Source organism: Eucyclogobius newberryi, unplaced genomic scaffold, assembly GCF_026437365.1.
Source record: "Eucyclogobius newberryi isolate DKJ021-1_F unplaced genomic scaffold, fEucNew1.0.hap1 SCAF_1, whole genome shotgun sequence".
NCBI classification, from domain to species: domain Eukaryota; kingdom Metazoa; phylum Chordata; class Actinopteri; order Gobiiformes; family Gobiidae; genus Eucyclogobius; species Eucyclogobius newberryi.
Window position 1 is genome coordinate 935,006 of NW_027315723.1, and position 19,147 is coordinate 954,152.

The following is a 19,147-nucleotide window of genomic DNA, read 5'->3' on the forward strand; positions in this document are numbered from 1 at the left end:
GAGGCCACTCCCCTCAGGCAGGAGGCCACGCCCCTCAGGCAGGAGGTTACGGTCCATCAGGACCAGAACCTCCCTTCATAAGAACAGTTTCTTTCCCTCTGATGTTGGACTCATGAACACTGTCTAAGCACCTGTCACTCACTGCCCTGTCACTTCTATTGCACTACTTAACTTTATATTTTATTATGTACATATCATGCCGTTTTGTATTCATTGTTCAATGTTTTGTTTGTGAATTTTGTTCGTTGACAAATGGCAATAAACTTTATTCTGATTCAGAAAAACAGACGAGCCATCAGTGAATCACTCGTGAGCAGAAGCAGAAGTGAGATCCAGTAGAAGGTCGGCCTTTGGTCTCTGTGTTGAAGGAGCTGATGGTGTCCAGGGTTCAGCTCGGGGTCATGCTGGGGAGGACAGGGCCCCGTCAGGCTGAAGACGCTCTGGATCAGCTCCTCTTGAGTCTTGAGTCTCTCTGTTGCACTGACTCAGATGAAGCCGTTTGAAGAGATCGTCCTGGATCCAAGTTTTGTTGTAGACTTGAAATGTTTAAGGCAAAAATCATGTCCAAAGACGGGAACAGAATTCTTATGGGAGAAAATAAACTTAGTCTCTCTGGGTCTTTGTTCCATACGTTAGCTTAGCATCGCTAGGCCATGAGGCGCGCTCTCTCTGACTGACCCCTTCTCTAATTCAGTCATAAAGTCAATATAAATTATCATCATTTTAAAGTCAAAAACCTTCAGAGAACAATTCAAATGTTACTGAACAAACACAGAGCAGATATGTACAGTATTTATTTACAGCAGCTCTTTATCATGACACTTAGAGTTAGAGCTAGAGCTAGAGTCAGAGTTAGAGCTAGAGTCAGAGTTAGAGTTAGAGTCAGAGTTAGAGTCAGAGTTAGAGTCAGAGTTAGAGTCAGAGTTAGAGTTAGAGTCAGAGTTAGAGTCAGAGTTAGAGTCAGAGTTAGAGTCAGAGTTAGAGTCAGAGTTAGAGTCAGAGTTAGAGTTAGAGCTAGAGTTAGAGTCAGAGTCAGAGTTAGGGTTAGAGTCAGAGTTAGAGTTAGAGTTAGAGTTAGAGTTAGAGTTAGAGCTAGAGTCAGAGTTAGAGTTAGAGTCAGAGTTAGAGTTAGAGTCAGAGTTAGAGTCAGAGTTAGAGTCAGAGTTAGAGTCAGAGTTAGAGTCAGAGTTAGAGTCAGAGTTAGAGTCAGAGTTAGAGTCAGAGTTAGAGTCAGAGCTAGAGTTAGAGCTAGAGTTAGAGTCAGAGTTAGAGCTAGAGTTAGAGCTAGAGTTAGAGTCAGAGTTAGAGCTAGAGTTAGAGTCAGAGTTAGAGTTAGAATCAGAGTTAGAGTTAGAGCTAGAGCTAGAGTTAGAGCTAGAGTCAGAGTTAGAGTCAGAGTTAGAGTTAGAGTCAGAGTTAGAGCTAGAGTCAGAGTTAGAGTCAGAGTTAGAGTTAGAGCTAGAGTTAGAGTCAGAGTTAGAGTTAGAGTTAGAGCTAGAGTTAGAGTCAGAGTTAGAGTCAGAGTTAGAGTCAGAGTTAGAGCTAGAGTTAGAGTCAGAGTTAGAGTTAGAGCTAGAGTTAGAGTCAGAGTTAGAGTTAGAGCTAGAGTCAGAGTTAGAGTCAGAGTTAGAGTTAGAGCTAGAGTTAGAGCTAGAGTCAGAGTTAGAGTTAGAGCTAGAGTTAGAGTGAGGTTAGAGTCAGAGTTAGAGTCAGAGTTAGAGCTAGAGTCAGAGTTAGAGCTAGAGTTAGAGCTAGAGTCAGAGTTAGAGTTAGAGCTAGAGTTAGAGCTAGAGTCAGAGTTAGAGTTAGAGCTAGAGTTAGAGCTAGAGTCAGAGTTAGAGTTAGAGCTAGAGTTAGAGTGAGGTTAGAGTCAGAGTTAGAGTCAGAGTCAGAGTCAGAGTTAGAGTTAGAGCTAGAGTCAGAGTTAGAGTTAGAGTGAGGTTAGAGTTAGAGTGAGGTTAGAGTTAGAGTTAGAGTTAGAGTGAGGTTAGAGTTAGAGTTAGAGTTAGAGCTAGAGCTAGAGTCAGAGTTAGAGTTAGAGCTAGAGTTAGAGTTAGAGTTAGAGCTAGAGTCAGAGTTAGAGTTAGAGTTAGAGTGAGGTTAGAGTTAGAGTTAGAGTGAGGTTAGAGTTAGAGTTAGAGTTAGAGTCAGAGTTAGAGCTAGAGTTAGAGTGAGGTTAGAGTTAGAGTTAGAGCTAGAGTTAGAGCTAGAGTCAGAGTTAGAGTTAGAGCTAGAGTTAGAGTGAGGTTAGAGTCAGAGTTAGAGTCAGAGTCAGAGTTAGAGCTAGAGTCAGAGTTAGAGTTAGAGTGAGGTTAGAGTTAGAGTGAGGTTAGAGTTAGAGTTAGAGTTAGAGTGAGGTTAGAGTTAGAGTTAGAGTTAGAGCTAGAGTCAGAGTTAGAGTTAGAGTTAGAGTTAGAGTCAGAGTTAGAGTGAGGTTAGAGTTAGAGTTAGAGTTAGAGTGAGGTTAGAGTTAGAGTTAGAGTGAGGTTAGAGTTAGAGTTAGAGTTAGAGCTAGAGTCAGAGTTAGAGTTAGAGTTAGAGTTAGAGTGAGGTTAGAGTTAGAGTTAGAGTGAGGTTAGAGTTAGAGTTAGCGTTAGAGTTAGAGTTAGAGTGAGGTTAGAGTTAGAGTTAGAGTGAGGTTAGAGTTAGAGTTAGAGTTAGAGTCAGAGTTAGAGCTAGAGTTAGAGTGAGGTTAGAGTTAGAGTTAGAGCTAGAGTCAGAGTTAGAGTTAGAGTTAGAGTTAGAGCTAGAGTCAGAGTTAGAGTTAGAGTTAGAGTTAGAGTCAGAGTCAGAGTTAGAGTGAGGTTAGAGTTAGAGTTAGAGTTAGAGTGAGGTTAGAGTTAGAGTTAGAGTGAGGTTAGAGTTAGAGTTAGAGTTAGAGCCAGAGTTAGAGTTAGAGTGAGGTTAGAGTTAGAGTGAGGTTAGAGTCAGAGTTAGAGTTAGAGCTAGAGTTAGAGTGAGGTTAGAGTTAGAGTTAGAGTGAGGTTAGAGTCAGAGTTAGAGTTAGAGTTAGAGTCAGAGTTAGAGCTAGAGTCAGAGTTAGAGTTAGAGTTAGAGTCAGAGTTAGAGTGAGGTTAGAGTTAGAGTTAGAGTTAGAGTGAGGTTAGAGTTAGAGTTAGAGTGAGGTTAGAGTTAGAGTTAGAGTTAGAGCTAGAGTCAGAGTTAGAGTTAGAGTTAGAGTGAGGTTAGAGTCAGAGTCAGAGTTAGAGTTAGAGTTAGAGCTAGAGTCAGAGTTAGAGTTAGAGTTAGAGTGAGGTTAGAGTTAGAGTTAGAGTGAGGTTAGAGTCAGAGTCAGAGTTAGAGTTAGAGCTAGAGTCAGAGTTAGAGTTAGAGTTAGAGTGAGGTTAGAGTTAGAGTTAGAGTGAGGTTAGAGTCAGAGTCAGAGTTAGAGTTAGAGTTAGAGTTAGAGTTAGAGCTAGAGTTAGAGCTAGAGTCAGAGTTAGAGTCAGAGTTAGAGTCAGAGTTAGAGTTAGAGTTAGAGTTAGAGTCAGAGTTAGAGTTAGAGCTAGAGTTAGAGTTAGAGTTAGAGTTAGAGTTAGAGTTAGAGCTAGAGTTAGAGTTAGAGTTAGAGTTAGAGTTAGAGCTAGAGTTAGAGTTAGAGTTAGAGTTAGAGTTAGAGTTAGAGTTAGAGTTAGAGCTAGAGCTAGAGTCAGAGTCAGAGTTAGAGTTAGAGCTAGAGTCAGAGTTAGAGTTAGAGTTAGAGTTAGAGTTAGAGTTAGAGCTAGAGTTAGAGTGAGGTAGTCCCGGTTCAGAACACTTTCAAGTCCAAACTCTCTGAGCTTCATCCACTTGAATATGAATAAAAAACCCTCTGGAGTGAAGCAGGCGCTATCGCCCTGTGCTCTGTGAAGACGACGACTCTGCCAAACAAACATCAGGCTTTAGACGCAGACATGTACATGTTGATTATATATTATACACATATTTATTCTAACTTATATCTTTGCAAACAATAAATTACATATTATCTAATATAAAAGTATTTTTTCTTCATGTTGTCTGCACTAAAATGGATCATGATCCATGAAGAGGACATAAAATGTAAAGTCTCATTAGTGCGAAGAGGCGGGGCTTATCGTGTTAGCATGCTAGTTGTTGATAGCATCGTTAGCTTGTGTTAGTTCGGAGCGCGCGTCCCGCAGAGCGCGCGTCCCTCAAAGAGAGCACGTCCTGCAGAGCGCGCGTCCTGCAGAGCGCGCGTCCTGCAGAGTGCGCGTCCCGCAGAGCGCGCGTCCTGCAGAGTGCGCGTCCCGCAGAGCGCGCGTCCCGCAGAGCGCGCGTCCCGCAGAGCGCGCGTCCCTCAAAGAGAGCACGTCCTGCAGAGCGCGCGTCCTGCAGAGCGCGCGTCCTGCAGAGTGCGCGTCCCGCAGAGCGCGCGTCCTGCAGAGTGCGCGTCCCGCAGAGCGCGCGTCCTGCAGAGTGCGCGTCCCGCAGAGCGCGCATCCTGCAGAGTGCGCGTCCCGCAGAGCGCGCGTCCTGCAGAGTGCGCGTCCCGCAGAGCGCGCGTCCCTCAAAGAGAGCACGTCCTGCAGAGCGCGCGTCCTGCAGAGTGCGCGTCCCGCAGAGCGCGCGTCCCGCAGAGCGCGCGTCCCGCAGAGCGCGCGTCCCTCAAAGAGAGCACGTCCTGCAGAGCGCGCGTCCTGCAGAGCGCGCGTCCTGCAGAGTGCGCGTCCCGCAGAGCGCGCGTCCTGCAGAGCGCGCATCCTGCAGAGTGCGCGTCCCGCAGAGCGCGCGTCCCGCAGAGCGCGCGTCCCTCAAAGAGAGCACGTCCTGCAGAGCGCGCATCCTGCAGAGTGCGCGTCCCGCAGAGCGCGCGTCCCGCAGAGCGCGCGTCCCTCAAAGAGAGCACGTCCTGCAGAGCGCGCGTCCTGCAGAGTGCGCGTCCCGCAGAGCGCGCGTCCCGCAGAGCGCGCGTCCCGCAGAGCGCGCGTCCCTCAAAGAGAGCACGTCCTGCAGAGCGCGCGTCCTGCAGAGCGCGCGTCCTGCAGAGTGCGCGTCCTGCAGAGCGCGCGTCCTGCAGAGTGCGCGTCCTGCAGAGCGCGCGTCCTGCAGAGTGCGCGTCCTGCAGAGCGCGCGTCCTGCAGAGCGCGCGTCCTGCAGAGTGCGCGTCCCGCAGAGCGCGCGTCCTGCAGAGCGCGCGTCCTGCAGAGCGCGCGTCCTGCAGAGTGCGCGTCCTGCAGAGTGCGCGTCCTGCAGAGTGCGCGTCCTGCCCTGGAACAGGAGGTTGTGGGTTGGACTCCTCACCTGTGTGTAATAGTGAGGTCTTGATGCGACTCTGCTGAAGCTGAAGGAAAGTGCCATGTTCTGCCTTTGTGCCGTCGGGCCAAACATCACACGTGAACACAGAGATGGGACCAGACCCGGAGTTCAGGTGGAGCTGGATACTGTCCTGCAGAGACAGAGACATTTGGACTTCAGGAAATGAATGAACATTCTGTGTCATCGATTATTATTATTATAATTATTATAAAGTTTGAATTATTACAAACAGTCGTAATGAATCGTGTTTTAAAGAAATCCTTTCAAACACAAAACATGTTTTTACAAACATCTGCTGTCCCAGGGCCCCTGTGTCAGGTGCCCTCCCTGTGTCAGGTGCCCTCCCTGTGTCAGGTGCCCTCCCTGTGTCAGGTGCCCTCCCTGTGTCAGGTGCCCTCCCTGTGTCAGGTGCCCTCCCTGTGTCAGGTGCCCTCCCTGTGTCAGGTGCCCTCCCTGTGTCAGGTGCCCTCCCTGTGTCAGGTGCCCTCCCTGTGTCAGGTGCCCTCCCGTGGTCCCTCATTACCTCCTTGGGAGCCGGGACCTCCAGTTTGGTTTCCTCTGGAGCTTTGACCACAATCACAGTTTGTTTCTGAAACGCCGGAAGATTCTGGACGTCTGAGAGCGTCACGTACGCCGAGGTGAGAGGGTCAAGGAGGAGGAACTGACCACACATGAGGAGGAGCAGGAGCAGAGGAGCAGGAACTGACCACACATGAGGAGGAGCAGAGGAGGAGCAGGAGCAGAGGAGCAGGAGGAGGAACTGACCACACATGAGGAGGAGCAGAGGAGGAGCAGGAGCAGAGGAGGCACTAACCACACATGAGGAGCAGGAGCAGAGGGGGAGCAGGAGGAGGAACTGACCACACATGAGGAGGAGCAGAGGAGGAGCAGGAGCAGAGGAGGCACTAACCACACATGAGGAGCAGGAGGAGGAGCAGAACAGATGAGGAGCAAGACAGAGGAGCAGGAGCAGAGCAGGAGCAGAAGCAAGAGAGGAAGAGGAGCAGAGGAAGAGCAGGAGGAGGAACAGGAGGAGCAGGAGGGGCAGGGGGAGGAGCAGGAGGAGGAGCATTGGGGGAGGAGCAGAGGAGGAGCATAGGGGGAGAAGCAGGAGGAGCAGCAGGAGGAGGAGCTGGGGGAGGAGCAGAGGAGGAGCATAGGGGGAGAAGCAGGAGGAGCAGGAGGAGGAGAATTGGGGGAGGAGCAGAGGAGGAGCATAGGGGGAGAAGCAGGAGGAGCAGGAGGAGCAGGAGGAGCAGCAGGAGGAGGAGCAGAGGAGGAGCATAGGGGGAGGAGCAGGAGGAGCAGGAGGAGGAGCATTGGGGGAGGAGCAGAGGAGGAGCATAGGGGGAGAAGCAGGAGGAGCAGGAGGAGCAGCAGGAGGAGGAGCTGGGGGAGGAGCAGGGGGAGGAGCAGAGGAGGAGGAGGAAGAGGAGGAGCAGTCAGAGCTGCAGGTGAAGGATATCGGGCGTTGCCGGGGGCGTCCGTCATGGTGAACAGCTGCTGGGAGCAGCTCTTGATGAGTTGGTCCAGAGTTTCCTCCATCAGCCTCATCTTCTCTGACTCCTTCTGCTTCTGCCACAAGAGGCTGGAGATCGAACACTTTCCCCTGAACGCCACAGCAGAGGTCACCCAGAGGTCGCACAGAGGTCACCAACGGGTCGCACAGAGGTCACCCACAGGTCACCCAAAAAGGTCACCCCAGAGGTCACCCAGAGGTCACCTAGAGGTCACCCACAGGTCACCGTTTAATTGTACGGGTGCACGATCTATCAGTCCAGTATCGGTATCGGCCGATGTTCACAACATTGAGTAATATCGGTTTCAGCCAAAAGCACCGATATCAATCGGTCGATATTACGCTTCAGTGATGAAAATTCAGCTCGAGTCAAAGTCTTTCTGTTGTTACAGAACAAACTCTAATAAAAGCTCTAGAGCAGTTTATCCTTAAGAATGAACTCACCTGCGATAAACCTGGTTTTTAACACATTTGACTAGTTTTCCTCCAAAACAATCAGTTTAAAGAGAAGAAAGAATTAAACTCATGTTTTAATAAATATCATTAAAGAGTCAAGGGTCAAACTACTCACAGAGCGGGTGCTACACACAGAGCGGGTGCTACACACAGAGCGGGTGCTACACACAGAGCGGGTGCTACACACAGAGCGGGTGCTACACACAGAGCGGGTGCTACACACAGAGCGGGTGCTACTCACAGAGCGGGTGCTACACACAGAGCGGGTGCTACACACAGAGCGGGTGCTACACACAGAGCGGGTGCTACTCACAGAGCGGGTGCTACACACAGAGCGGGTGCTACACACAGAGCGGGTGCTACTCACAGAGCGGGTGCTACTCACAGAGCGGGTGCTACACACAGAGCGGGTGCTACACACAGAGCGGGTGCTACACACAGAGCGGGTGCTACTCACAGAGCGGGTGCTACTCACAGAGCGGGTGCTACTCACGTCCAGCGCACGCGTCTCGATGTCTCCTCCTGCACCAGGTCCAGGCTCTTGAGGACGCCCGTGACCTGGTGGAGACGCTGGAGCCTCGTCTGGAGCGTCGCCGCCGCTTCAGGCAAGTCCAGGGAACCGTCTGAGTTCAGCAGGAGCTCCAGGAACTGAGGGGCCAGGAGGTGCAGCGCGGCGCCTGAGCGGGAGAGACACTCAGCATTTCACTGTCCCCATTGCAGTCTCCTGCTTCTGTGTGTGTCCTCCTGCTTCTGTGTGTGTCCTCCTGCTTCTGTGTGTGTCCTCCTGCTTCTGTGTGTGTCCTCCTGCTTCTGTGTGTATCCTCCTGCTTCTGTGCGTGTCCTCCTGCTTCTGTGTGTGTCCTCCTGCTTCTGTGTGTGTCCTCCTGCTTCTGTGTGTATCCTCCTGCTTCTGTGTGTGTCCTCCTGCTTCTGTGTGTGTCCTCCTGCTTCTGTGTGTGTCCTCCTGCTTCTGTGTGTGTCCTCCTGCTTCTGTGTGTGTCCTCCTGCTTCTGTGTGTGTCCTCCTGCTTCTGTGTGTGTCCTCCTGCTTCTGTGTGTGTCCTCCTGCTTCTGTGTGTGTCCTCCTGCTTCTGTGTGTGTCCTCCTGCTTCTGTGTGTGTCCTCCTGCTTCTGTGCGTGTCCTCCTGCTTCTGTGCGTGTCCTCCTGCTTCTGTGTGTGTCCTCCTGCTTCTGTGTGTGTCCTCCTGCTTCTGTGTGTGTCCACAGTCTCTTCTGCTTCTGAGCATTTCCCATTTTATCAACATCAGTAAATTCAATCTAAAGATCTAAACTTTAAAAATAGGTGCAACGTAGTCGTCCTCTGTTTGTATCTACAGTACCTACAGTATCTACAGTATCTACAGTATCTACAGTATCTACAGTACCTACAGTACCTACAGTATCTACAGTACCAACAGTATCTACAGTACCTACAGTATCTACAGTACCTACAGTATCTACAGTATCTACAGTACCTACAGTACCAACAGTACCTACAGTATCTACAGTATCTACAGTACCTACAGTACCAACAGTATCTACAGTATCTACAGTATCTACAGTATCTACAGTACCTACAGTACCTACAGTACCTACAGTATCTACAGTTTCTACAGTATCTACAGTACCTACAGTATCTACAGTACCTACAGTACCTACAGTACCTACAGTACCTACAGTACCAACAGTATCTACAGTACCTACAGTACCTACAGTACCTACAGTACCTACAGTACCAACAGTACCTACAGTACCTACAGTACCTACAGTACCTACAGTATCTACAGTACCTACAGTACCTACAGTACCTACAGTATCTACAGTACCTACAGTATCTACAGTATCTACAGTATCTACAGTACCTACAGTACCTACAGTATCTACAGTACCTACAGTACCTACAGTATCTACAGTACCTTCAGTATCTACAGTACCTACAGTACCTACAGTACCTACAGTATCTACAGTATCTACAGTACCTTCAGTATCTACAGTATCTACAGTATCTACAGTACCTACAGTACCTACAGTATCTACAGTATCTACAGTATCTACAGTATCTACAGTACCTTCAGTATCTACAGTATCTACAGTATCTACAGTACCTACAGTACCTACAGTATCTACAGTATCTACAGTATCTACAGTATCTACAGTATCTACAGTATCTACAGTATCTACAGTACCTTCAGTATCTACAGTACCTACAGTACCTTCAGTATCTACAGTATCTCACCTTGTGCTGTGTTGGTCTTGGGTTCCTGTTGCTGCTGTTGAGGACTGAAACAGGAGTTTGAGTCAGTCTCACACAGAGAGCACAGAGAGGAGGAGCAGTACCTGTGCTTCTGCGGCTCTGGGCTTCTGTCTGCAGGGGGCGCTGTGGCTGTCTCTGTCGTCTGAGACAAAGGGACAGAAAAGAATAAGAACAGAACTCATGAACTTCATAAATCCAGTATGTGTGTGTGAGGGGCGTGGCTAAAGCTTGTGTGTGTGAGGGGCGTGGCTAAAGCTAGTGTGTGTGAGGGGCGTGGCTAAAGCTAGTGTGTGTGAGCGGCGTGGCTAAAGCTAGTGTGTGTGAGGGGCGTGGCTAAAGCTAGTGCTTGTGAGGGGCGTGGCTAAAGCTAGTGTGTGTGAGGGGCGTGGCTAAAGCTAGTGTGTGAGGGGCGTGGCTAAAGCTAGTGTGTGAGGGGCGTGGCTAAAGCTAGTGTGTGTGAGCGGCGTGGCTAAAGCTAGTGTGTGATGGGCGTGGCTAAAGCTAGTGTGTGTGAGGGGCGTGGCTATAGCGAGTGTGTGTGAGGGACGTGGCTAAAGCGAGTGTGTGTGAGGGGCGTGGCTAAAGCGAGTGTGTGTGAGGGGCGTGGCTAAAGCTAGTGCGTGTGAGGGGCGTGGCTAAAGCTAGTGTGTGAGGGGCGTGGCTAAAGCTAGTGTGTGCGAGTGCCGTGCGGCCATAAACAGGAAACGGCAGTTGCTAACGCGCTTTGCTAGCTTTGTGTTGCTAAGGCTCCACATATTATGCTAGCATTAGTTGCGTTTTAGTAAATTTATGTTGCTTCAAGTAGTGTTTTTGTTGCATTTAGTCGCTCTCAGGCACTTTTTTATGTCCACTTTTTGGCTTTTTGTCATGATTTAGTCACTTTGGTCTCCTTTTGTCTCTAATAGTCAGTCCTACATCAGTGGCATAAAGTGGCATATTCACCGTCTGAGTTTCCTCCTCTTCGTTATCCTCATGAGCTTCTTGGTTTACTTCTTCTTCGTCTCCTCTTGCCTCCTCCTCTTCCTCCTCCTCCTCTCCGTCGGCTCGGCCCCCCGCGGCCCAGCTCTCGTCCTCCTCCGGGTCCTCGGGCCACGCGTCGAGGCCCAGCTCGTCGTCCAGACACGGCGGCATGATGGGGATGGCATCGGGGCTCACGCCGCTGGCAGAGATGTCCTCGGGCAGGAAGTGGTCCTCGCAGATCACGTGACTCTGGCTCCAGTCCTGTGCGTCGGGCTCGCGCAGCGCCGCCAGCCACACCTGAGGGAAAGTTCCACAGTGCGGCTTTAAAGACGGGAGTGGGGATTATAAGAGCAAAGAGTCCCGCGTGTTCTCAGCCTTTAAACGTGCCCTCGAGAACCTTCAGCTTCATGTGTTAGAACTAAAAACATCCTCTGTCTCTGTGAGCTGCTGCTCCACCTGCTGGCTACAGAGGGAATTACACAGGCTCATGATAAAAGAAATGGAAAGTTTTCTCTGCGACGCTCGGCAGTTGTTCTGATGGTGATGACGAGTCTGAGATGATGTAGAACATGACATCACAGGTAGAACATGACGTCACGGGTGGAACATGACGTCACGGGTAGAACATGACGTCACGGGTGGAACATGACGTCACGGATAGAACATGACGTCACGGGTAGAACATGACGTCACAGGTAGAACATGACGTCACGGGTGGAACATGACGTCACGGGTAGAACATGACGTCACGGGTGGAACATGACGTCACGGATAGAACATGACGTCACGGGTAGAACATGACGTCACAGGTAGAACATGACGTCACGGGTGGAACATGACGTCACGGGTAGAACATGACGTCACGGGTGGAACATGACGTCACGGATAGAACATGACGTCACGGGTAGAACATGACGTCACAGGTAGAACATGACGTCACGGGTGGAACATGACGTCACGGGTAGAACATGACGTCACGGGTGGAACATGACGTCACGGATAGAACATGACGTCACGGGTAGAACATGACGTCACGGGTAGAACATGACGTCACGGGTAGAACATGACGTCACGGGTAGAACATGACGTCACGGGTAGAACATGACGTCACGGGTAGAACATGACGTCACGGGTAGAACATGACGTCACAGATAGAACATGACGTCACAGATAGAACATGACGTCACAGATAGAACATGACGTCACGGGTAGAACATGACGTCACGGGTAGAACATGACGTCACAGATAGAACATGACGTCACAGATAGAACATGACGTCACGGGTAGAACATGACGTCACAGGTAGAACATGACGTCACAGATAGAACATGACGTCACGGGTGGAACATGACGTCACAGATAGAACATGACGTCACGGGTAGAACATGACATCACAGGTAGAACATGACGTCACGGGTGGAACATGACGTCACGGGTAGAACATGACGTCACAGATAGAACATGACGTCACAGATAGAACATGACGTCACGGGTGGAACATGACGTCACAGATAGAACATGACGTCACGGGTAGAACATGACATCACAGGTAGAACATGACGTCACGGGTGGAACATGACGTCACGGGTAGAACATGACGTCACGGGTGGAACATGACGTCACGGATAGAACATGACGTCACGGGTAGAACATGACGTCACGGGTAGAACATGACGTCACGGGTAGAACATGACGTCACGGGTAGAACATGACGTCACGGGTAGAACATGACGTCACGGGTAGAACATGACGTCACGGGTAGAACATGACGTCACGGGTAGAACATGACGTCACGGGTAGAACATGACGTCACAGATAGAACATGACGTCACAGATAGAACATGACGTCACAGATAGAACATGACGTCACAGATAGAACATGACGTCACAGATAGAACATGACGTCACAGATAGAACATGACGTCACGGGTAGAACATGACGTCACGGGTAGAACATGACGTCACAGATAGAACATGACGTCACAGATAGAACATGACGTCACGGGTAGAACATGACGTCACAGGTAGAACATGACGTCACGGGTAGAACATGACGTCACAGGTAGAACATGATGTCACAGATAGAACATGACGTCACAGATAGAACATGACGTCACAGATAGAACATGACGTCACGGGTAGAACATGACGTCACAGATAGAACATGACGTCACGGGTAGAACATGACGTCACGGGTAGAACATGACGTCACGGGTAGAACATGACGTCACAGATAGAACATGACGTCACGGGTAGAACATGACGTCACGGGTAGAACATGACGTCACAGATAGAACATGACGTCACAGATAGAACATGACGTCACGGGTAGAACATGACGTCACAGGTAGAACATGACGTCACAGATAGAACATGACGTCACAGATAGAACATGACGTCACGGGTAGAACATGACGTCACGGGTAGAACATGACGTCACGGATAGAACATGACGTCACAGATAGAACATGACGTCACGGGTAGAACATGACGTCACGGGTAGAACATGACGTCACAGGTAGAACATGACGTCACGGGTAGAACATGACGTCACGGGTAGAACATGACGTCACAGGTAGAACATGACGTCACAGGTAGAACATGACGTCACAGATAGAACATGACGTCACGGGTAGAACATGACGTCACAGATAGAACATGACGTCACGGGTAGAACATGACGTCACAGATAGAACATGACGTCACAGATAGAACATGACGTCACAGATAGAACATGACGTCACAGATAGAACATGACGTCACAGATAGAACATGACGTCACGGGTAGAACATGACGTCACGGGTAGAACATGACGTCACGGGTAGAACATGACGTCACAGATAGAACATGACGTCACGGGTAGAACATGACGTCACGGGTAGAACATGACGTCACAGATAGAACATGACGTCACAGATAGAACATGACGTCACGGGTAGAACATGACGTCACAGGTAGAACATGACGTCACAGATAGAACATGACGTCACAGATAGAACATGACGTCACGGGTAGAACATGACGTCACGGGTAGAACATGACGTCACAGGTAGAACATGACGTCACAGGTAGAACATGACGTCACAGATAGAACATGACGTCACGGGTAGAACATGACGTCACAGATAGAACATGACGTCACAGATAGAACATGACGTCACAGATAGAACATGACGTCACAGATAGAACATGACGTCACAGATAGAACATGACGTCACAGATAGAACATGACGTCACAGATAGAACATGACGTCACAGATAGAACATGACGTCACAGATAGAACATGACGTCACAGATAGAACATGACGTCACGGGTAGAACATGACGTCACAGGTAGAACATGATGTCACAGGTAGAACATGACGTCACGGGTAGAACATGATGTCACAGGTAGAACATGACGTCACGGGTAGAACATGACGTCACGGGTAGAACATGGGTCAGAGGGGAGAGGACTTTATCAAATTGAAGCTGAACGTGCTCCAGCCGAGATGTTTTAAAGATGCACTATGGAACTTTTCTGGTGGAGGGGTTTCCACCTTGTCTCATGGACCTTTGCCCTCTGACCTTTGCCCTCTGACCTTTCAGAGTCAACGTTATAATGTTTTATCAGGTGCAGTTATACACAGACCGTTACCTCGATTCTGGAGCCAAGAAACTAGACTTCCTGTCTCGGCGAACACTAACATTGTTATTGATCATCATGGTAATTTGTTCTTGAAATAAATGAAAAAATATATAATAATAACCCCTGACCCCTAACCTTAACTTTAACCTTAACCCTAACTTTGTCTGGTTACATGTAGTTCATGCCCTGGATCTGTATTAGCGAGTGAAGCTAACTCGTCCCAAAACAAACTAGACTGTGCGATCTAGAAGTTTAAAATGTTTAAACCCGGAAAAAACGTCACTGTGTCAAAGCGGGAGTCGAACTCAGGACTTCATTCCTCCGAGTGCGTGTCTCTAACCGCTGTGCCACCCGGTCTGGGTAAAACCCCAGCGCCTTTAATGCCACAGTGCGGAACATCTCCATGGAGACCAGCTCCACCGTGCCCCGTTAAACCACGTGACTCAGTTGAACGTCTTTACAAAGTATAAGCCGCGTGACTCGCACCTTGACGCGCGCCGGGTCGCGCGGGACGCGGAAGAACCTCTTCGGGGCTCGGCTCGGGGTTCGGTCCGCGCTCGGCTGTTCGCGGCTCGTGCAGCTCGACACCGCGCACTTCACCATGGCAACGGCTAGCACGGGAGCTAACGGCTAACGCAGCGGGAAAAAACACCGTTAAACCCGCGGGAATGCGCAGAAAACGGTGCGAAACCAGAGTACGGTTTGTTTACGTCGTCCACACGGTCCACGCGCGCTTCACGGGACCGGAAACGGGCTGTTTTTCCCCGGAAGTACAAGAGTCTGGAGGGCAAGTCATAATGATCATAACTTAAGTCATGCGTGTTTTATCATGGATCTATTATACATGTGATTATGTGATTATAGAAGCATAACTCAAGAACAAAGCCCTCAACAAGTCATAAGTATGAGTTTAGAAGTCACGATTGTGAGAATAAGTCATAATTGTGAGAATAAAGGTCATAATTGTGAGAATAAAGGTCATAATTGTGAGAATAAAAGTCATAATTTTCAGTTTTAAAGTCAAAATTGAAGTTGAAGAGTTATGATTTTGAGAATAAAGCCATAATTATGAGTTTAGAAGTCATACTGAGTTTAAAGGTATTAAATCGCAGATTTGGCGTATGAGGTAACTGACCCTCTGTCCGTCACAGATGAGGTAACTGACCCTCTGTGCGTCACAGATGAGGTAACTGACCCTCTGTGCGTCACAGATGAGGTAACTGACCCTCTGTCCGTCACAGATGAGGTAACTGACCCTCTGTGCGTCACAGATGAGGTAACTGACCCTCTGTGCGTCACAGATGAGGTAACTGACCCTCTGTCCGTCACAGATGAGGTAACTGACCCTCTGTGCGTCACAGATGAGGTAACTGACCCTCTGTGCGTCACAGATGAGGTAACTGACCCTCTGTGCGTCACAGATGAGGTAACTGACCCTCTGTCCATCACAGATGAGGTAACTGACCCTCTGCCCATCACAGATGAGGTAACTGACCCTCTGTGCGTCACAGATGAGGTAACTGACCCTCTGCCCATCACAGATGAGGTAACTGACCCTCTGCCCGTCACAGATGAGGTAACTGACCCTCTGTGCGTCACAGATGAGGTAACTGACCCTCTGCCCATCACAGATGAGGTAACTGACCCTCTGTCCATCACAGATGAGGTAACTGACCCTCTGCCCATCACAGATGAGGTAACTGACCCTCTGCCCATCACAGATGAGGTAACTGACCCTCTGTGCGTCACAGATGAGGTAACTGACCCTCTGCCCATCACAGATGAGGTAACTGACCCTCTGTGCGTCACAGATGAGGTAACTGACCCTCTGCCCGTCACAGATGAGGTAACTGACCCTCTGTCCGTCACAGATGAGGTAACTGACCCTCTGTGCGTCACAGATGAGGTAACTGACCCTCTGTGCGTCACAGATGAGGTAACTGACCCTCTGCCCATCACAGATGAGGTAACTGACCCTCTGCCCATCACAGATGAGGTAACTGACCCTCTGTCCATCACAGATGAGGTAACTGACCCTCTGCCCATCACAGATGAGGTAACTGACCCTCTGCCCGTCACAGATGAGGTAACTGACCCTCTGTGCGTCACAGATGAGGTAACTGACCCTCTGCCCATCACAGATGAGGTAACTGACCCTCTGCCCATCACAGATGAGGTAACTGACCCTCTGTGCGTCACAGATGAGGTAACTGACCCTCTGCCCATCACAGATGAGGTAACTGACCCTCTGTCCATCACAGATGAGGTAACTGACCCTCTGCCCATCACAGATGAGGTAACTGACCCTCTGTCCGTCACAGATGAGGCCTCCATCGAGAGCCGTGGGACTGACCAGAGCTTTAACACCGTCTGGATCTATAAACCGTTCAAGGGTGCGTTTACTCAAAGTGAATCCATCCACGCCCAACAATGAGGTCTAGGAAGAAGCGTCACGCCCGCGTCATGCCCCGCCCATCACCTGGACCACGTCTACAGCGAAGCGTGGTGGTGATGTTCTTCTGCAGGACCCGGGAGACTCTGGAGCCACAGAAAGATGAATGCCGCAGTGAGGCTCTGGAGCTCAGACTGGAGCCAAGGTTCCTCTCCCTCAGCTCAGAGCCAGGAGAACAAAGGAGGGGCCACAGGACAAGTGTGTGAACCTCCCACACTTGAACCCAACTGAACATCTGTGGAGAGATCTGGACTCAAAAAGAACATTCAGGCCTGGTTTGTATGACTGGGAAGGACTTTATTTTCTGTTTGGTTCTGAAAATCGAACTCCTGAAGTTGATATTTGGAGAAATTTGACCTTTGACCTTTGTCCATCCGAACAATCACTTTGGATGATTTCTCTCTGAACACTTGGACTTCATCTCTCAGGTTTTATTGCAAACACTCAAACAAAAGACAAAGGTTTGTACAACTTTATTATTATTTTATTGTATTTGATCTTATTTTATTTGTAATTGTAATTTTAATTTTTTTAATTTATTTTATTAATTTTATTAATTTGATTTATTTTATTTATTCTATTTTTTTCTATTTTTTATTTATTTCTATTTTTATTTATTTTTAATTTAATGTTATTTTTTTTCTCTCTATTCCTTATTGAGAATATGAGAGGATTTGTCTAGAAGAGTTTTTCTAACAGACTCTGGCGCAGACTCTGGCGCAGACTCTGGCGCAGACCGTGTTGCGGTGAGACTCTGGCGCAGACTCTGGCGCAGACCGTGTTGCGGTGAGACAAAGGCGCAGACTCTGGCGCAGAGATGCGAGGGAATGCACCGTGCGCGCGCCCCGCCGGTGTGCGTGCGCGCCCCCGCCTGCGTCAGCATCCGAAACAACGGGAGGAAGAAGTGACCGCGTCCGCCGCGTCTCCTGCTCCGTCTGCGCGGCACAACGCGGCATCACGCGGCACAACGCGGCACCGCGTGCACGGGACCAGCTCCGGTGCGGCGCGTGGGTTTGGCGCAGTTCGGTCCGGTCCGCGCGTGTCTGCGTCAGTGCGTCCGTGCGCGTGTCCGTGCGTCTGTGCGCGTGTCCGTGCGTCTGTCTGGATCCGCCGCCTTCTTTTTACCGAAGCATCCACCGGGACGCGGCTCCGGTGAAGCTGCAGCATGGCCGCGGACACGGCGCGATAGAGCCGGACCGGGACGCAACCGGGACTCAACCAGGACTCAACCAGGACTCAACCGGGACTCAACCAGGACTCAACCGGGACTCAACCGGGACTCGGAGCAACAACTGATCCAGAACCGGAGCCAAGACCAGAACCAGACCGAGAAGAAGCAACGCCATTCAAGTAGGTTTGTCTGTAGACCTGGTTTAGACCTGGTTTAGACCTGGTTTAGACCCGGTTTAGACCCGGTTTAGACCTGGTTTAGACCTGGTTTAGACCTGGTTTAGACCCGGTTTAGACCCGGTTTAGACCTGGTTTAGACCCGGTTTAGACCTGGTTTAGACCCGGTTTAGTTTAGACCCGGTTTAGACCCGGTTTAGACCTGGTTTAGACCCGGTTTAGTTTAGACCCGGTTTAGACCCGGTTTAGACCTGGTTTAGACCCGGTTTAGACCCAATTTAGACCCAGTTTAGACCCAGTTTAGACCTGGTTTAGACCCAGTTTAGACCCGGTTTAGACCCACTTTAGACCCACTTTAGACCTGGTTTAGACCCAGTTTAGACCTGGTTTAGACCCGGTTTAGACCCACTTTAGACCTGGTTTAGACCTGGTTTAGACCCGGTTTAGACCCGGTTTAGACCCGGTTTAGACCTGGTTTAGACCCGGTTTAGACCCAATTTAGACCCAGTTTAGACCCAGTTTAGACCTGGTTTAGACCCAGTTTAGACCCGGTTTAGACCCACTTTAGACCCACTTTAGACCTGGTTTAGACCCAGTTTAGACCTGGTTTAGACCCGGTTTAGACCCACTTTAGACCTGGTTTAGACCTGGTTTAGACCTGGTTTAGACCTGGTTTAGACCCGGTTTAGACCTGGTTTAGACCCGGTTTAGACCCGGTTTAGACCCGGTTTAGACCCGGTTTAGACCTGGTTTAGACCTGGTTTAGACCCAATTTAGACCCAGTTTAGACCCAGTTTAGACCTGGTTTAGACCCAGTTTAGACCCGGTTTAGACCCACTTTAGACCCACTTTAGACCTGGTTTAGACCCACTTTAGACCCAGTTTAGACCTGGTTTAGACCCAGTTTAGACCCAGTTTAGACCCGGTTTAGACCCACTTTAGACCCGGTTTAGACCTGGTTTAGACCTGGTTTAGACCTGGTTTAGACCCGGTTTAGACCTGGTTTAGACCCGGTTTAGACCCGGTTTAGACCCACTTTAGACCTGGTTTAGACCTGGTTTAGACCCAGTTTAGACCCGGTTTAGACCCGGTTTAGACCCACTTTAGACCTGGTTTAGACCCAGTTTAGACCTGGTTTAGACCCGGTTTAGACCCACTTTAGACCTGGTTTAGACCTGGTTTAGACCTGGTTTAGACCTGGTTTAGACCCGGTTTAGACCTGGTTTAGACCCGGTTTAGACCCGGTTTAGACCCGGTTTAGACCCGGTTT

At 49.6% G+C, this 19,147-nt stretch overlaps 1 protein-coding gene and 1 long non-coding RNA gene across 2 annotated transcripts; both read right to left on the reverse strand.

Moving 5' to 3' along the window:
- Positions 1-3,675: 3,675 nt before the first annotated feature.
- Positions 3,676-14,835, reverse strand: e2f6 (E2F transcription factor 6). The gene is made up of 9 exons (XM_072443138.1): positions 14,565-14,835; positions 10,430-10,744; positions 9,571-9,629; positions 9,470-9,513; positions 7,728-7,911; positions 6,725-6,868; positions 5,783-5,897; positions 5,245-5,389; positions 3,676-3,860 (listed from the first exon to the last, which is right to left on the reverse strand). The coding sequence occupies exons 1-9, from the start codon at positions 14,679-14,681 to the stop codon at positions 3,829-3,831; spliced, it is 1,155 nt and encodes a 384-aa protein (XP_072299239.1). The 5' UTR covers positions 14,682-14,835; the 3' UTR covers positions 3,676-3,828.
- A 3,818-nt stretch (positions 14,836-18,653) lies between these two features.
- On the reverse strand, positions 18,654-19,000 carry LOC140364308 (uncharacterized). Its single transcript, XR_011927686.1, has 3 exons — positions 18,965-19,000; positions 18,899-18,931; positions 18,654-18,733 (listed from the first exon to the last, which is right to left on the reverse strand). It is a non-coding gene; the product is annotated as an uncharacterized lncRNA (long non-coding RNA).
- Between the last annotated feature and the right edge of the window lie 147 nt (positions 19,001-19,147).